At 56.5% G+C, this 17,449-nt stretch overlaps 1 protein-coding gene across 1 annotated transcript; it reads left to right on the top strand.

The window, feature by feature from the left end:
- Positions 1-4,981: 4,981 nt before the first annotated feature.
- Positions 4,982-9,200, top strand: LOC104378716 (GDP-L-fucose synthase). The gene is made up of 11 exons (XM_086609612.1): positions 4,982-5,012; positions 6,158-6,319; positions 6,405-6,519; positions 6,726-6,854; positions 6,926-6,999; positions 7,232-7,365; positions 7,521-7,585; positions 7,794-7,860; positions 7,950-8,029; positions 8,240-8,339; positions 8,791-9,200. The coding sequence occupies exons 2-11, from the start codon at positions 6,168-6,170 to the stop codon at positions 8,844-8,846; spliced, it is 972 nt and encodes a 323-aa protein (XP_086465738.1). The 5' UTR covers positions 4,982-5,012; positions 6,158-6,167; the 3' UTR covers positions 8,847-9,200.
- Positions 9,201-17,449: the final 8,249 nt, after the last annotated feature.

The following is a 17,449-nucleotide window of genomic DNA, read 5'->3' as shown; positions in this document are numbered from 1 at the left end:
GGGTGCCCAGGTCACCACGCCCCTTGCTGTGGGGTCCTCAGCTGACCCAAATGTGGGTCCTTATTGCACCACCTGCCTGGCTGCATGTTCCCCGTTCCACCTACATGGCAGGCCCCAGGTCATGGTCTCACCTTGCTATGGGATCTTCAACTGATCCCTTGGAGAGGGATCCCCAGGCCACCATCCCCTCTTCACTGCAGGATCCCACAGTGACCCATGCAGGGAGGTCTCTGGACTACCATCCTCCTTGCTGCAGGGTCCCTGGACCACCTGTGCAGGGGAGCCAAGGCCACCACCCCTCTGCTGTGAGGTCACCATCCTCCTCGCTGTGGGGTCCCTGAGGCACAGCATGGGGCACGGAGGACCAGGTGCAGGAATGAGCCTGTGACCCTGCTCTGCTGTGAAGATTGGGCTCCTGCAGGGCTGCGTGGCTCTGAAGTTTGTTGGGTGGGCATGTTCCCTTATGCCACCCTCCCACCTCTGTGCCTCCCAACACGGGCACTCAAACCCAGATCTTTGGGCACCAAAGATCTTTGGTTCCCCCAAACTGCTTATCACCAATGCTGCTCGCTCTTTCTTCTCCTTCGTTGTTTTTGCTTTTCCCTGTCTCTAAGTGAAAAATAAAAAGCTCCTGCAAAGCAGGTGAACTCTGGGCCAAGACAGGAGATCACAGTCTCCAGGGCTACTGGCAGCACTCAAATATTCATCAAACGCAAATTAAGAGAACATCTCCAGACCAGCTGGATTGCCCCAGCTCCCGAGAGCTTTGTTCACATTAGTCAGCCTCGTTTCAAAGACGAAGCTTTTGCCAAGGAAAAAAGCCGTTCCCTAATATCAAACCCAAACACCACCTCCCTCCGAGCTGGGCAGGGAGAGAGGGGATGGGTTACGATCTGTTTGGCCTTTTTATCCAGTGATTTAGATGTTTCGGCTCTTCTTAAAGTGTCTAAGCAGTAGAAGACAAACTACCTGCAGTAGTTGTTCACCTTGGAGTTCAGCCAGCTTGACATCAACCCTTGAACTGCAACGGGTGCAGGATCTCGCCTCCCTGCAGCCCTGCGACGTGCCCGAGCAGCCAGGCCCAGTGGGATGGCTGCCTCATGCTTCAGAGCGTGTCTCAGCCCAAACTTGCTCCAGAGCTGCTCGGTTTGGGCACAGTCAGCTCAGACGGGTTCAAAGGAGTGCTGGGAGGAGGCTCTCTGCCCAGAGGATGGATGGGCAAGCACATGCCTCTGTCCCATCCACCCTGGGGAAGACAGAGGCCAGGTCTCTTAGATTGCTCCCTGCCCAGCTCTGTGCACCTCATCCTTAGGAGACCCCAAGGCAGGCATGGAGCAGGAGGAACATGCTGGAGGGCACCCTCCCGAGCTGCAGGTGAAATGGGTGGCACCTCTCCCATTGTCTGACTCTCGGTGGGACTCTCACCTACCGAGCCAGGACCTCGCTCTCTGAGCAGCCCCAAACACCATCACGGAGCAGTCACGGCTTGTGGCCATGCACGGCCTTTTCCCTGGTCTTCCTCCTTCAGGAGGATTGGACTCAGCAGGGTGGCGGCAAGGATGTTATTGTCCAGCAAGTCCTCCCAGTTCCATGAACCTGGAGTCTGCAAGGGGTCTAGTTTGTTCTTGTCCCAACCTAAGTCAGAAATTTTCCATTGGAACTGCTCCTGGTTCATATTCCATATGATCATCGAATGGTTTGGGTTGGAAGAGACCTTTAAAGCTCACCTAGTCCAACCCCCCCTGCAATGAACAGGGACATCTTCAACTAAATCAGGTTGCTCAGAGCCTCGTCCAACCTGACTTTGAATGTTTCCAGGGATGGGGCATCTACAGCCCCTCTGGGCAACCTGGTCCAGTGTTTCACCATCTGTCTTCCTTAGATCTAGTCCGAATCTCCCCTCTTTAAAACCATCACCCCTTGTCCCATCGCTACAGACCCTACTGAAAAATCTGTCCCTATCAGATGAGAAACCACCCGTTAGGAAGAGGGTCTACAAAAAGCCGTGGCCATCGCTCCTGTTGGCATCCCTGCCTCCCTGCTCCGTGGCTCTGCAAGACTGTCCCATACTTTTGGACAACTCTCCCATTGCCGAGAGGCTTCATGTTGGTGGGAGCAACCACCAACCCTTATGGAAACTGGTGGGAGCTGGGCTGCTTGGGACAAAATGCACTTCGTCCGGACGGAATCACGGGCAGAGGGAGTCACAGGCTGTGTGTAACCCCTGGGAAGGGGCTCGTTGCCGGCATGCTGTCTACCTCAGAGTGCAAAAAAGAGCCACGAAACTGAAATTCAAGTAGGAGAGCGATGCTTAGAGCTGGTGTGTCTCACCTGGGCTCCTGGAGCTTGGCTGCAGCCATGTAGAGTCATCACAAGCCGGCTTCCACGCTGGGATGGGCTGCATCCAGGCAGCTTGTATCCGTCTGCCTCGCTTTCCCAAGAGAAACAAAGAGGGCAGAGCAGGGAGTGGGGCTGGAGCCGAAACCAGACCAGTTTGAGAGAAAGAGGTCACCCACAAGGAAGCTTCGTTATGGAAACAACATAGAGATGAAGCAGCGGTTCTCCGACGGCAATGGGATCTGACGGACCTACCAAAGCTTCATCCTGTCTGCTGCAAGGTCCTGTGGTTCATGTCACGCGGGAGACCTGCCCGGTTGACTTAATGAGTGTCCTCCAAGCTTTCATCCTTAACTCACAAGATCTTGCTAGGGAATGTCAAAAGCCTGGGTGATAGTTCATTAAACGAGAGAGTCCTGCTCCAGCTCCGTGTGGTCACTGCACGTTTACGCCTCTGCCCTGTGATCTTCCCTCATGCCCTGACATCGCTTTGCTAATTAGCTGCAGAATTACCATATTTAACCCCAGCACTGCAGTTATTCAGCTGCTGCCGCAGCAGCTCCAGCTGCGCCACCTCCTCGCAATTCCTCCACCCAAACAGGGATTACCTCTGGATGCAGCAGGAAGCTCTTATCCTCCCACCGGCACCTGGAATATCTTCCTTCGCCTTTTGCATTTCCCTAGCTCATCTCATGGATGCCCCACAGAATGGTTAGGGTTGGAAGGGACCTCAAAGATCGTTGGAAGTCTTCCATCGTTGGAAGTCTTCAAGTTGAGGTTGGACGGGGCTTTGAGGAACCTGATCTAGTGAAAGACGTCCCTGCCCACGGCAGGGGGGTCAGACCAGAAGATCTTTAAAGGTCCCTTTCAACCCAAACTCTTCTATAATTTTTCCATGTGACGAGCTGGAAGCGTGGATGCAGCTGGATGGGGGGGGGTTGTGATTCATCCCCCTGCCTTGAGCCAGCGCAGGTAGAGCGGGATGTGCAGGAAACATCAACACGAGGTTTCTCCTTGCCAAACCTCGGTGTCTCATGGAGGATGAAGGAGGTGATGCTGTTTGCAGGGCAGACAAGGGATTAGCTGGCATGGAGAAGGAGCTTCAGTGCTTCATCCTTGGCTCCACACATGAGATCAGCCAGGGCATCCTGCATGATTGGAGGGAAAATAGCACCAGGGCTGGAGCTGCTCATGGGAGCGGGACTTTGGAATTGGGAAAGCCCTGGAAGGGCTGGGAACATGCTGGGACTTACCCAGCTGGGAGAGAGGCCGGATGCTTCTGCAGGACACAGCTGGTCACACGAGCACAAGGTGACATTTTTCGATGTGCAGGAGGAAAAAAACGACCCCCGTCAGGAAGGGGATCCCCAAGGATTCAGCTTTTTCCCACCAAAGGAAAAGGGCACGTTTCTCTTCCATGTCTGACCCAGGAGAAAGGAGTGAAAAGCCGCGATGTCCTACTACTCCTCGACTTGGGGACTTTACGTCTTTTGGAGGAAAAGTGAGAATTCCTGGCTGGGTGTCCTTAAACCCATCCTTCACCGTGTTAATTTGGAGCAGCGCAAGGCGCTGCCTGCACTCCCCCCAAAAATCCCACAGGAAAAGCCAGCTGGAGGGGACGTCCCCCTCCCCGCCCACCAGGACGCCCTGCTCGGCTTTAGTCCCAGCTGCAGTGCATTAAAGCCGATGGAGCCTTTTCTCACGGAAATCCCTCTGGAAGAGCCCCTCGCGGGAGGGAGGAGGGGAGGGAACGCGCACCCGCTGCACCCCTTCTGCACCGCTGCCCGCCCGGTGCGGGTGTGCACGTGCCTGGGCTCGCACCGGCACCCCGCGGGGACTGGCAGCGGTGCCAGGGTGCCCCCCGGTGCTGCGGCAGCTCCCGGTGCTGCGGCAGCTCCCGGTGCTGCGGCGGCTCCCGGCACCGGTCGCTCCGGGCGCGGACTCCATTTCCCAGGGAGCCGAGCGGCGGCGCCCGGTGACGGAGGGAGGAAGCGGGGCAGAGCCCGGCCGAGCCGAGCCGAGCTCCGCCGAGCCGAGCCGAGCTGAGCCGAAGTCCGCCGAGCCGAGAGGAGCCGAGCCGAGAGGAGTCGAGAGGAGCCGAGCTAAGCCGAAGTCCGCCGAGCCGAGAGGAGCCAAGCCGAACCGACGGCGGAGCCGAGCCGAGAGGAGTCGAGAGGAGCCGAGCTGAGCCGAAGTCCGCCGAGCCGAGAGGAGCCGAGCCGAGCCGACGGCGGAGCCGAGCCGAGCCGAAGTCCGCCGAGCCGAGAGGAGCCGAGCCGAACCGACGGCGGAGCCGAGCCGAGAGGAGCCGAGCTGAGCCGAAGTCCGCCGAGCCGAGAGGAGCCGAGCCGAACCGACGGCGGAGCCGAGCCTAGAGGAGCCGAGCTGAGCCGAGCTGAGCCGAAGTCCGCCGAGCCGAGAGGAGCCGAGCTTCGCGGAGCCGAGGGCGGAGCCGAGCCGAGCCCCGCCCCACGGAGCCGAGGGCCCTGCCGAGCCGAGCCGAGCGCAGCCGACCCCCGTGGCGGGGTGAGACGGGACCCCCCCAGCCTCATCAGGGAGCGTTTGCGGGGGCAGCACCCCGGCCCCCCCCGCTGCGGGGGCGCTCAGGGCGGTGTAGAAGTGGGGGGGTCCCCAGCGGAAGGGGAGGAGCACGGACGGGGAGAGCCCAGCGCGGGGTGAGGGCTCGGGGGGCCCCGCGGTGGGAGGCTGCGGGGTGGGATGGGGCCGGTGCTGCGGGAGTGGGGGGGGGTGCGGGGAGGAGTGGGGTGCGGAGCGGGGACTCGGGGTGCAGGGGGTCTGGGCTGCAGAGCTGGGAGTTGGGGTGCGGGGGAGGGGTCTAGGGTGCAGAGCTTGGAGTTGGGGTGCGGGGGAGGGGTTTGGGGTGCAGAGCTTGGATTTGGGGTGCATGGGAGGGGTCTGGGGTGCAGACCTGGGATTTGGGGGGCAGGGGAGTTGTGTGGTGCAGAGCTGGGATTTAGGGTGCAGGGCAGGCATGGGGTGCAGACCTGGAACTCTGGGTGCAGAGGAGGCATGGGATGCAGACCTGGGATTTGGGGTGCAGACCTGAAACTCTGGGTGCAGAGGAGACTTGGGATGCAGACCTGGGATTTGGGGTGCAGGGGAAGCATGGGATGCAGACCTGGCATTTGGGGTGCAGACCTGGGACTCTGGGTGCAGAGGAGGCATGGGATGCAGACCTGGTATTTGGGGTGCAGGGGAGGTGTGGGGTGCCAGCCTGAGATTTGGGGTGCAGGGAAGGCATTGGGTGCAGAGCTGGGTGCAGAATTGGAACTCGGGGTGCAGACCTGGCTGCAGACTTGAGACTCAGGGCGCAGGGGAGGTGTGGGGTGCAGACCTGGCCCTCGGGGTGCAGGAGGAGATCCGTGGTGCAGACCTGGCACACGGGGAGATTTGGGGTGCAGACCTGGGACTCGGGAGAAGGCACGGGGGGGTGCGGGGTGAGCCTCCCTTTCCGGAGGCCACGTAGCGCCGTGTGGTGCTGCGTGGCAGGATCTGGCACCGGCCCAGGTGCCACGTGCGCATGAGGAGCCCGTGGGCCACTGGCCAGTTTCATTAATTAACAACTCCAGCTGACGAGTTTCTGCTGCCCCAGCTGTCTCATCGCCAAACACGCCGCTTCTGCTTTCCTTTTTGTTTTCGCCAGCAGAAGCGGGTAAAAGCCCCTCCCAAAAACTAATCCCGCTGACCTGGCACGTGGCTGATGCTCATGGGCACCCATGCCAGGGGTGGGGGTGAGCTCAGCAGTCCGCAGCGGGGTGCACCTCGAGGTGACCCTGGCTTAGCCCCTGGCTCCCCGCAGGGTTTTGGCCATGACCGAGGCGGTGGGGCCGGTGCCCAAGCGCATCCTGGTGACGGGTGGCACCGGCTTGGTGGGAAGAGCCATCGAGAAGGTGGTGGCTGATGGAGAGGGGCAACCGGATGAGGAGTGGATCTTCGTGTCCTCCAGAGACGCCGACTTGACGTGAGTTGACCGCGCGGGTTTTCGGTTGGAAACCCCCCTGGTCTGCTCTTTCGGCACCGCTGAACCCCAAAATTTCCTGTCCCAGGAACGCGGCGGAGACCAAAGCCTTGTTTGAGCAGCACAAGCCCACCCACGTCATCCACCTGGCTGCCATGGTTGGAGGTCTCTTCAAAAACATCCGCTACAACCTGGATTTTTGGGTGAGCACCCGGCAAATGGGTGGTGTCAGGGTCCCTGAGGATGCTGCACGCACCTCCCTCCCCGAGCTGGGACACGGGGACATGGCTTGCTCTGCTCCTGGGGCCAAACCAGAGCTCCTCTGGTTTCTGGAGCTACTAATGAGTTATAGGGTGCAGGGTTTTGGGGCTCCCCACCCCACAGATGTGACAAATATGTCCATCCCTAGAGGAGAAACGTCCATATCAACGACAACGTCCTGCACTCGGCGTATGAGACGGGGGTGCAGAAGGTGGTCTCCTGCCTCTCCACCTGCATCTTCCCAGATAAGACGACGTACCCCATTGACGAGACCATGGTGAGCATCTCCGTTCCCGTGCACAGCCCGGGGTGTCCAAGTCCCACTTAACTCTACTTTCTTGTCCCCAGATTCACAATGGGCCGCCTCATACCTCCAACTTTGGCTACTCCTACGCCAAGAGGATGATTGACATCCAGAATAGGTGTGTGGGGGGACACAGGAGAGCTCTTGCAGGCCGTGAGCACCCTCTGGTTATCAGGGCAAGGGGAATCCCTTGGGGTTCCCAGGAATTAAATGGAGCTGGGGAAGATACCTGGGCTCAGCAGATGGAGATGCTGCTGGCTGAGGTCTTCTGGGGACAGCTCTGTGCTGGAGAGGGGTGACTGCAGCTGGTGGACAACCCACCTGCACCACCCCGTCTTGCTCTCACCCAGGGGCTACTTTGAGCAGCACGGCTGCCGCTTCACCGCTGTCATCCCCACCAACGTCTTCGGGCCCCACGACAACTTCAACATTGAGGATGGCCACGTCTTGCCGGGGCTCATCCACAAGGTCTACCTGGCCAAACGTGAGTGTGGCAGGACTTCTTACGGCTTTTTTTTGCGAGGGTTGGGTTGCTTTATTTCCCTCTTCCCCATCTGCTCCATGAGCTGCTCTGCAGGGTAGCTGGAGTGAGTGGAGGTAGCTCCGATGCTCATGGACATGCTCTCCTTCCTTCTACAGAGACTGGCTCCCCTCTGACCGTCTGGGGCACGGGCAAGCCCAGGAGACAGTTCATCTACTCCCTGGTATGGGTGGCCTTGGGGAGCACTCGCCTCCCCTGGCTCAGGGAGGGCAGCGTATGGGGCTGGTGGGGTCGGTGCCTGGAACCCAGCAGGGTCTGAGCCCACCTGGGTTGTCCTGGGCAGCATTGGCCATCCTTAGGGTTGGGTCCCCTTGCGATGGGAGGGCTGGGGGGCAGCAGCCACCCCCCAAGAGCCGTCTGCCCCTCCGCAGGACCTGGCCCGGCTCTTCATTTGGGTCCTGCGGGAATACGATGAGGTGGAGCCCATCATTTTGTCAGGTAAGCCCTGGCTGCCCCCCCTGTAACCCCTCCTCCAGCCCCTTTCCAAGAGGATGGTGGAAGGGCCACAATCACGCCCTTCTCCACAGTGGGAGAAGAAGATGAAGTCTCCATCAGGGAGGCCGCAGAGGCGATCGTGGAGGCCATGGACTTCAGGGGAGAGCTTGTTGTATCCTTCACTGCAAGTCGTTCCCCCCCCTCCTTGCTCATGGGGCTGCTGCAGCATCGGGGGCACCCCGCTATGCCACCAGCAGCCATAGGGCTCCAGGGGAAGATGCCGTGGTCCAGAGCGTCCCTCCCACTGCCCCAGCCAGGACATGGTGGGGGAGAGCAAGACCTGGTTTTCCCCTTTGGTTTCCCTTAATCCTTCCCGTCCCAGTTCGACACCACCAAGGCGGATGGGCAGTTCAAGAAGACGGCCAGCAATGCCAAGCTACGGCGTTACCTGCCCGGTTTCCAGTTCACACCCTTCAAGCAAGGTGAGATGGGAGGACACCACAGAACACAGTCCTACCCACTGCAATCAGTCTTGGTGGCATTGAGGGTGGTCCATCCTGTCACTACTTCAAGGGGGCTTCTAAGAAGGATGAGGACAGAGTTTTTAGTAGGGCCTGTTGTGATAGGACAAGGGATAATGGTTTTAAACTGAAAGAGAGGAGATTCAGACTAGATACAAGACATTTTTTTACGATAAGAGTGACGAAGCACTGGACCAGTTTGCCCGGAGAGGTGGTAGGTGCCCCATCCCTGGATCATCGTTCAAGGTCAGGTTGGATGGGGCTTTGAGCAACCTGATCTAATTGAAGATGTCTCTGCTCATGGCACGGGGGTTGGAACTTGATGGTCTTCAAAAGGCCCAAACCATTCGATGATTCTATGAACAAACTATGTTCCCAATCCCCAAACCCATCCCATCTTCTCCCTCCCCAGCCGTGAAGGAGACCTGCACCTGGTTCAGCGCCAACTACGTCAACGCCAGGAAGTGACGGGCCAACGCGGCACTGGAACCGGCATCATCTTCTTCATCTCAGGGTTGTCCTTTGCTGGGGCAGAGGACAGGGCTGGTGGAGGGTCACAGTGACATTTCCAAAGTTAAAGAGGGCCAGAGAGCTCAGTGAGCAGCCCCCGCATTCCTGCCCGCTGCTGGGAGCGGTGCGGGACACCCAGGGCAGGGGGGAGGAAGGTTGAGGCACCCCAGACAAGGTGGGAGCCATCAACCGGAGCCACCACCGCAGGAGGCTGGTGGCTTCTTCTGAGCTGTAACGGGCTACACTGCTAATTACTTGTAATTAGGCTGTAATAAAGGGAGAGTGATCGGGGTTATTCCTCTGGTGCAGGAAGGGCGGCCAAGTGTTTGCTGTTGCTTTTGCCACATGGGGATGGTCCCGAAGCCCCCAGCAAAGCCACCCCACCCCAGACCAGACCAGGGAAGGCTCCAACTGTAAATATGGCATTTATTCAAATATGTGCAAACAGTATAAAAATGGTGGGGTGAGGAACGTCTGCCCCACAGCACAGTCCTATACCCGTGTGGATGGAACCCCTAAGGTCCCAAGCGCCACCGTATGTTCTCCATCACGATCTGGAAGAGCCAAAAAAGGGTGTAAAGTCCCTCTGGGAGGAGGTAGAGGGTCAGACATGGGGGGTTGAGTCCATGGCTAAGCCACTGTGTGAGGCTTGACTGGTGGTGTGGACGTGGCAGAAGTCCTGCCTGGGGATGGTTTTCTTCTGGCACCACTGCCTGGCCCTGGTGAGCCCCTGGCATGGAGACCGTGGAGACAGCAAGAACCTATAGAAGAGAGCCCCGTCAGCACCAGCACCCCAAGAAGTCTCCAGCAGGGCTGTCCCCCACACTGTCGGATCACTGGCTGTGCCCTGAGGTGACACCAGCCCCAACATGTCCCTGGAGAAGGAACGTCCCCTGCAGTTGGCACTCGTGTCACTGGCCAGAGACTGGCTTGGGTTGTAGGGTTTGGGCTCTCAATGCTTCCTGGCACCCAGAGCTGGCTCTGGCATCACCTGGTTGGGGAAGAAGAGGTTTGGCAGGGCACCCTCTGTCCCGGTGACCCTCCTGACTTGCAGGAGATGACCCTTGTCCTCTGGGGACACGTGGGTCCTGCAGGATAGGTGCCTTGGTCATCCATCCTTGGAGGACACCCCCTCCACCCAAAAGTCTTCCTCCTTGGGCGTCATGCTCAGCCCTGGCCGTTCTCCCAACAGGGTGTCCAGCACCCACGAGTGCAGTCATGATGAGGACTCCCCACCCTAGAGGACCTGACCTTCAAGGGTACCCAGGTGGCCCTCAGGAGCAGGGTCTGGCCCAACCTGGGGACATCCCACCCAGCACCTGCCCCCACGCTCAGGCTTACCCCACATGAGCTCAGCTTTGTCCTCCAGCCACCAGGGGTGGGTCACACCTGCCCTGCGAAGCTGGGGAGGTTCTCTGCCACCACTGGGGGCTGCTCCAAGCACGTGGGCTCTGCAGGAACATGGCATAGGTGGGGACATGTTCCCAGTGCTGCTGTCCCCAGGGGTTGGATGGGGACACCTTGGGGTGCTGACACATACCCCAGCGTAGCTTGGGGACACTGGGGTAACACAGCTCATCTCCATCCTGTCCAGCTCCTCCTGGAACAGCTCCATTTTTGTGCTCCCTACACAGGAAGAAGGAAACCCAGAGCTCCAGCACCTTGGTGGCTCCTTCCTCAATCCCATCATGATGGCAGGCCCCTCTCCAGCCTCCCCACACCTTCCTCCAGGCAGAAATAGGGCAAGGAGCTGCGATGAGGTGCACAAAAGCTGCAGGCGAGCCATCAAAACGTGTCCTGCTCCCTCCCAGGGACCAGCAGCCCGCCCTGGGGACCTCTGCCAGATAGCAGCAAGAGGTGACCTCCAGGATGGGTGCCCAGGTTGGGTCCTAGGAGCTCCCAAGGGTGCCATGCCCAAACTTACCCTACCTGTCTGGGGTGGAGGTGAGCTGATGACGGGGTTCATCCCGAGGAAGCACCAGCCAGGTTCTCCCAGCACTGCAGCAGGCGGCGGCCACCAGCCACTGCCCTGCAGCGAAGCGAGAGGGTGGGAAGGGGGCAGAGCACCCCCAGTCCACGCCCATAGCACCCCCAGGGTGGTGTGTCCTCAACCAGGTCCCCCCACACGTGTCCCCACCTGCCACAGCAAGGGCCAAGAGAGTCGAGAGTGCCGGGATGCCGAGGAGCTCGCAGGCGAGGAAGAGGAGGAGGAGGATGGCACGGAGCAGCCTGGTGTCGTGGTTTTATAATAAAAGGACTGAGGGTCAAGACAAGAACAGAGAGGGAGCAGCCACCGACCACGGTCCCGGGCAAAACACGACTCGGGTTTTTTCTTAAAACAGTTTATTAACAGTTGCTTAAACAAGGACAAAAGGAAACAAAACTGGTTAGTTGAGAGGAGAAAGACAAAACAAGGCCAGATCTTAAACCAACACCTCCCCACCCCCTTTTTTCCTTTCGTTCCTGGCTCTACCTCCCCCCCGGCGGCGCAGGGGGACAGGGAATGGGGGAGTGCAGGTCAGTTCATCCATGTTGTTCCTGCTGCTCCTTTCTTAAAGGAGGAGGAGTCCTTACACCATTTTTCCCTTGCTTCGGTGGATCCCCTACTCACGAGAAAAATCCACAAACTTCTCTCAGGCTGAGTCCTACTCGCAGGATGCAATCCTTCCCCATCGGATCGCTCCAGTTCGGGCTTCACCACAGTCTTGGATTCTTAGGGAGTTGTGGCCACTCGCTTCAGCGTGGGTTGTCCCACGGACTCTGGATGCCTCATGACCTCATCGTGCATCCCATGCCCCATTATTAACAGTACCTGGTCGTGCATCCCCTGCTCCACGACCTCTCCTGCGCTCAGGCATCTCTTTCCCCGACGTGGGCGTTTCCACTGGCCGCAAGTGGGTCTCTGCTCCCCCGAGGACCGTCATGGTTGCAGGGGGCCACCTGCCGTCTCACCACCGGTTGCAGGGGAAACTCAGCTCCAGCATACCTCCACCCGCTCCGTCTTCACTGACCTGGTGTCGGTGTGGCCGTTTCTCTCAGATCTCAGTCCTCCCCGGGTGAACTCGGCCCGGCGGGCACCCCGGGAGCGGGTCGCTCCCCGAGTTCCCCAAACGGCTCCGTCGCTGCCATCTTGAGCACATGGCACCGGCTCGGCCCGGGCAGCCGCCTGGCTGGGGGGCCAGGCAGTGAGGGCAGCGCCCTCCTGCCCTCTCCTCCCTCCTGGGCAAAAGCAAAAAGCCCCTCCTGCCCCTTTGTCCCAACTTAAATAGGGCCATTCGCAGAGGCGCCGATTTGGCTCAACCCCCCGGGAGGGATGGGACTCCGATCTGGTGGCACAGGGAGCAAATCCCCTCTCCTGCCATCAGAACACCCCCCCCCCCCCATCAAACTATCACACCTGGGCACCAGTAGCATGACCAGAAGCATGAAGTAGGAGCCATGCAGGATGCAAGTGGAGATGACACTTGGCTTCTGACCAGTGAAACAGAGAGCAAGAGCCCGGCGTTGGCACCCACCAGCACCCGTCTGCCCTCCAGCACCCATCTCCTGCTCACCAGCTGGGTCGAGGACAGCGTGGAGGTGCTGCAGGTGGTTCTCCAGTCGGCTCCGTGCACCCTCCACAGCCACCAGCATCAGCTCCAGGTTCTGGTTGACCAGCTTCTCCATCACCTCCTCCATCCGGCGCTGCGGGGCCAGGAGAAGGGCCAGGTCGCTCTCTGCGTGCAGAGGAGATGGATCCAGCGTTAGGATGAGCCGGAGAAGCTGAACCCAGGGGTGTCCTTGTGGAAGGATTCCTAAGAATCGATGGACATATGAACAATCCAGCCTTTCCTGAGAACACGTGCTGGGATGTGGCAGAGCTGCAGAAAGCATAAACAACCCTCGGATGCAGAACAGGAAGCGGTCACCATGACGACGTTGCTTCCTTCTGGGAAGAATCAGGAACGACGTTACGCGGATATACTCGGCGATACAACCAATCACACCAAGGGGTGGGTTATTGCTTGTATCGTAACCAATCACAGATTGCCAAGACTCATTCAGAAAGCTATAAATCACGCTGGGTGGAAGGAAATAAAGGTTCGCTTGTCTGATCACGTCGATGGTGTCGGTGTCCTCACCCATCTCCCGCAACTGGCGCCCCAACAGGGACCCTCGGAATTCCTCACGGCAAAGTGGCGAGACTTGGCGAGGAAGAGGATGGAAAGCCGGCCGAAATGAGCAGTGACCCGCCCAGTCGCTGAACGGGAAAAGGTGCACCTTGTCCAAGGACGACGACGGAATCTAGAAGAGGTGAGCGGTCGGGGAGACAGATGGAGTTGGATGAGCAGCAGGAAGCTGTCCTAAATCGGCTCCAACACATACTCTCTGCGAGAAAGCTTGAGTATGAGCCCTCTGCTCTTAAAGGGCTGTTACTGTGGACATGGAGCAAGGAGTTAATCCCCTCCGCCGGAGTCGTTTTTGAGCTCGCTACGTGGGAAGCCATCGGCAGAGAGCTGTGGGATGACATCAGCTCGGGGGGAGCGGGCGCGACGGAGGCGAATAAATATGCCACCCTGTGGAAGTCAATTAAGGAAACGCTGCGCAGCATGAAAGCCGAACGGAATGTCGCCGCTGCTGCTTTTGCCGCCTTCACCCCCTCTTCTGCTGATGCCTCGCCAACAACTATGAACGCCTCCTCTGTCTTTTCTACGCGGATTTCTGAGCCTGCACCCCCCGCTAACAACGCGGGAACCGCGAGTTCGGGGGAGAAAGGGAACTCTGTGGAGACCACACCCCTGAAAGGGGAACTGCGCCAAAATGGCGGCTGCGCGCTGCGCCAAAATGGCGGCGGCACGTGTGCGGAGCCAGCGGGCTCGGAGGAGAAGGCGGAAGAACTACAAAGGGGCGGGGTAGCTGGCGGGCCGCCATGTTGTCCTGAGTCCCGCCTGTCCCGAGCGGGCTCGGAGGAGAAGGCGGGAGAACTACAAAGGGGCGGGAAAGCGGGCGGGCCGCCATGTTGTCCTGAGTCCCGCCTCTCCCGAGCGGGCTCGGAGGAGAAGGCGGAAAAACTACAAAGGGGCGGGGAAGCGGGCGGGCCGCCATGTTGTCCTGAGTCCCGCCTCTCCCCTGCCCTCACACCGCCCCGCCCAGGCGACGAGCCTTCTCCCCCGCCGGTTTCATCGGGGGAACAGCAGGAAACGGAACGATTTCAAGAATTCTTGCGGCAAGTCTTGGACGAACTGTCGCGACTGAATACGGCAGGTGCCGACAAGAGAAATCCAGAGTGTTCTGCCGGCGCCGCAGCCCGCGCCACGCCTGTGCCCACATCGCACCCACCTGCGCCAACTGCCCCACCACCGCCCTTGGCACCGCCGGGCGGACAGGAGGGAAGCCAAAGATGGAAGGGAGTTCTTCGTGAAGCCTTAATCGAGGGGAATTTTCTACCGCCTGCCTTTCCCATTGCCACAGACCATGGGGGACAGAGAAAGTGGGAGCCTTTTGACTGGAAAATTTTACGAAAAGCGCGTTCTGCGGTGTCGCAGTATGGGCTTCAATCCAGTTATACTCAACAACTGCTGCAGTTTATCTTCACGGCAGATGTGCTGTTGCCATATGATTCTCAACAAGTTGCTAATATTCTTTTGTCCCCTTCTCAGCAGCTTTTGTTTTCCAGAGCCTGGCAGCAACTATGTGACCGTGAAGCTGCACGACCTCGGCAGCAGGGAGACCCTCTGTATGGTGTTCAAGCACAAATGCTGATGGGCCAAGGTCCTTTTGCAAATATGGCCTTACAGCAAGGGTTTCCCGGAGAAGTATTGCAGTTGTCACAACAATTAGCTTACCAAGCAATGATTTCCATCAGAGACCCGGGAAAAGCATATTCCTTTGCAAATATTAAACAAGGCCCCCAGGAAAGTTTTCCTTCCTTTATTGATCGTTTACATCAGGCTGTTCGAAGTCATCCTGATTTGGACGAGACAATGAAGGAACTCGTCTTTAAAATGCTTGCCTTTGAGAACGCCAATGATAAAGCAAAAAGGGTCTTGAGCACGTTACCTAGAGATGCCCAAGTGGCAGATATGTTAGAAGTTATGGAACGCACCACCGGCCTTGCGTCTTTAGTTGCTGCTGCGGTATATGGTGCTGTTCGTCCTCTATTAGAGAAAAAAAGGGGAGGAGCCAAGCAAAAGAAATGCTTTAATTGTGGGAAATCAGGCCATTACAGAAACCAATGTAAACAGCCACAACAACGGCAGCAACATGGTAGCAAGAAATGGTGCAAAAATTGCAAAAAAGATAATCATAATACCTACGAGTGCCGGAAACTGAGAAACCGAAAACCGAGAGCGCCAGCCGCGCGCGCGATGGTGGTAAATCAGGGAGCAACACCAGTATCGAGTCTGAATCTAAAGCAGAAGCAAAGTCAGGAATTTGTTCCCTCCGTGCCGCCACCACAGGAAGTGCCGGAGTGGATGTAGAAACCACAGTAGATTCAATGCTCGTATCTGACAAAGTAGTAATAATAGACACAAACACGAAGGGACCATTAGGTGAGGGGTTATCAGCCTTATTAAGATCATGGTATACACGTTAACTCCACCTGTTTTTATTCCAAAGGGCATTAAAATTGCTCAATTACTGCCTTTCCGTAGCTGCGTGCCTTCATTCGATGATGTTGAATGAGGAGAAAGAGGATTTGGCTCCACTGGACAACCAGAGGTGTACTTTGCTTTGGGTTTGAAAAGGACAAAACCCGAAACGATGGTAACAATGTTAGGGCCAGACAGTGTTAAAATAACCAGAAAAATGTTAATTGATTGAGGCACTGATGTCACAATCATAGCTGCACACAACTGGCCAGCCAATTGGCCAACCCTCAATTCACAATTAGGAGTATTTGCTATTGGGGGAACTCAATCCACCAGAATTAGCAAAAACGTAATTTCATTTATTTTTCCAGACGGGGCGCAAGTATCTGCTAAGCCATATGTCATGAACACATCAATCACGTTGGTTGGTAGAGACTTGTTGAGCCAAATAAAAGCACAAATCGTGACCCGGCCTTTTCAGCTGCGGCCACTGGGGAGCAGCCTATCCTCAAAATACATTGGAAAACGAACCACCCAGTGTGGCTGGATCAGTGGCCGCTCTCCCAAGAAAAGCTGCTCAAAGTACAAGAATTAGTATACCAAGAGTTGTGTGCAGGCCATATTGCGCCGTCAATAAGTCCTTGGAACACTCCAATTTTCACAATACCAAAAAAGAGTGGAAAGCGGAGATTGTTGCACGATCTACGAGCAGTTAATGCAATAATGGAGGACATGGGAACCTTACAACCAGGTTTACCGTCCCCATCAATGATTCCAGAAAAGTGGAAGTTGTTAGTAATTGACTTAAAAGATTGTTTTTTCACAATACTATTACATCCAGATGATGTGGAACGTTTTGCGTTTACGGTACCTTCTGTAAATAGAGTTGAGCCGGTGAAAGATATCGTTGGATTGTGTTGCTGCAAGGCATGAAAAATTCTCTTACAATATGTCAGATGTTCGTTGCATGGACCTTAGATCCGATTCGGAAAAAATACCCACAGTACTTAACATATCACTATATGGATGATATATTGATTGCTGGGGAAGAACTTGATGCAAAAACGCTTATACCTGAACTTATTACACAGCTGGAAGGAAAGGGACTAAAAATTGCTCCAGAGAAAATTCAAGAAAAGACACCGTGGCATTATCTGGGATGGATTATCACAGAATCCCAAATAAAGCCACAAAAGGTCGAGCTGAAAACAAACATTAAAACATTGTCAGATGTACAAGGGTTGGTCGGTGATATTCAGTGGGTGTGCAATATTTGTGGAATCACAAATGATGACCTAAGTCCTCTAATTCAGTTATTGGGGACAAGCAACCATGCAAATGAACCTAGAGAAATTGGACCATCCCAGAAAATAGCTTTACAAACAATTGCAGCAAAATTAACTTCTCCATGTGGATTGAGGTTCGTCAAAGATGAACCGATGACATTAATGGTTGTCAATTCTAATCAAAATAGAAAGTATCTATTTGCTCTTTTTATGCAATGGGACAAATCAAAAAGAGATCCTTTATCAATTTTGGAATGGGTTTTCCTACCCATGCAACCACACAAACCCGTTACAACAAGAATGGAATTGCTTGCCCTTCTGATAATGAAAGGACGGACACGGCTATTAGAGATAGCAGGGAAAGATCCCGAAATAATAGTATTACCGGTCGCATCTGTCTGGCTTGAATGGGATTTACGACATTCATCAGAATTACAAACAGCACTATGTGGATTTTCAGGTCAATTAAGTAATCCGTTCCCTGCTCACAAAATGTTGACATTTTTAACTGACCAAGATTTTGTTTCAACTCCACAACTGTCGGAGGTCCCGGTGGAAGGACTTAGGATATTCACTGATGCAGGACGGAAATCAAAAAAGGCTGTGAGTACGTGGCAATCTTCAACAGGTACCTGGGAGGAACGTGTCATCAAAGGAGGCCTGAAGGACTCGTTACAGACTCTTGAACTGCAAGCCGTGGTGT

Source organism: Tauraco erythrolophus, chromosome 3 (assembly GCF_009769465.1).
Source record: "Tauraco erythrolophus isolate bTauEry1 chromosome 3, bTauEry1.pri, whole genome shotgun sequence".
Lineage (NCBI taxonomy): Eukaryota > Metazoa > Chordata > Aves > Musophagiformes > Musophagidae > Tauraco > Tauraco erythrolophus.
Note: the sequence above shows the minus strand (reverse complement) of the source record. Positions and strands in the feature narration are given on the sequence as shown.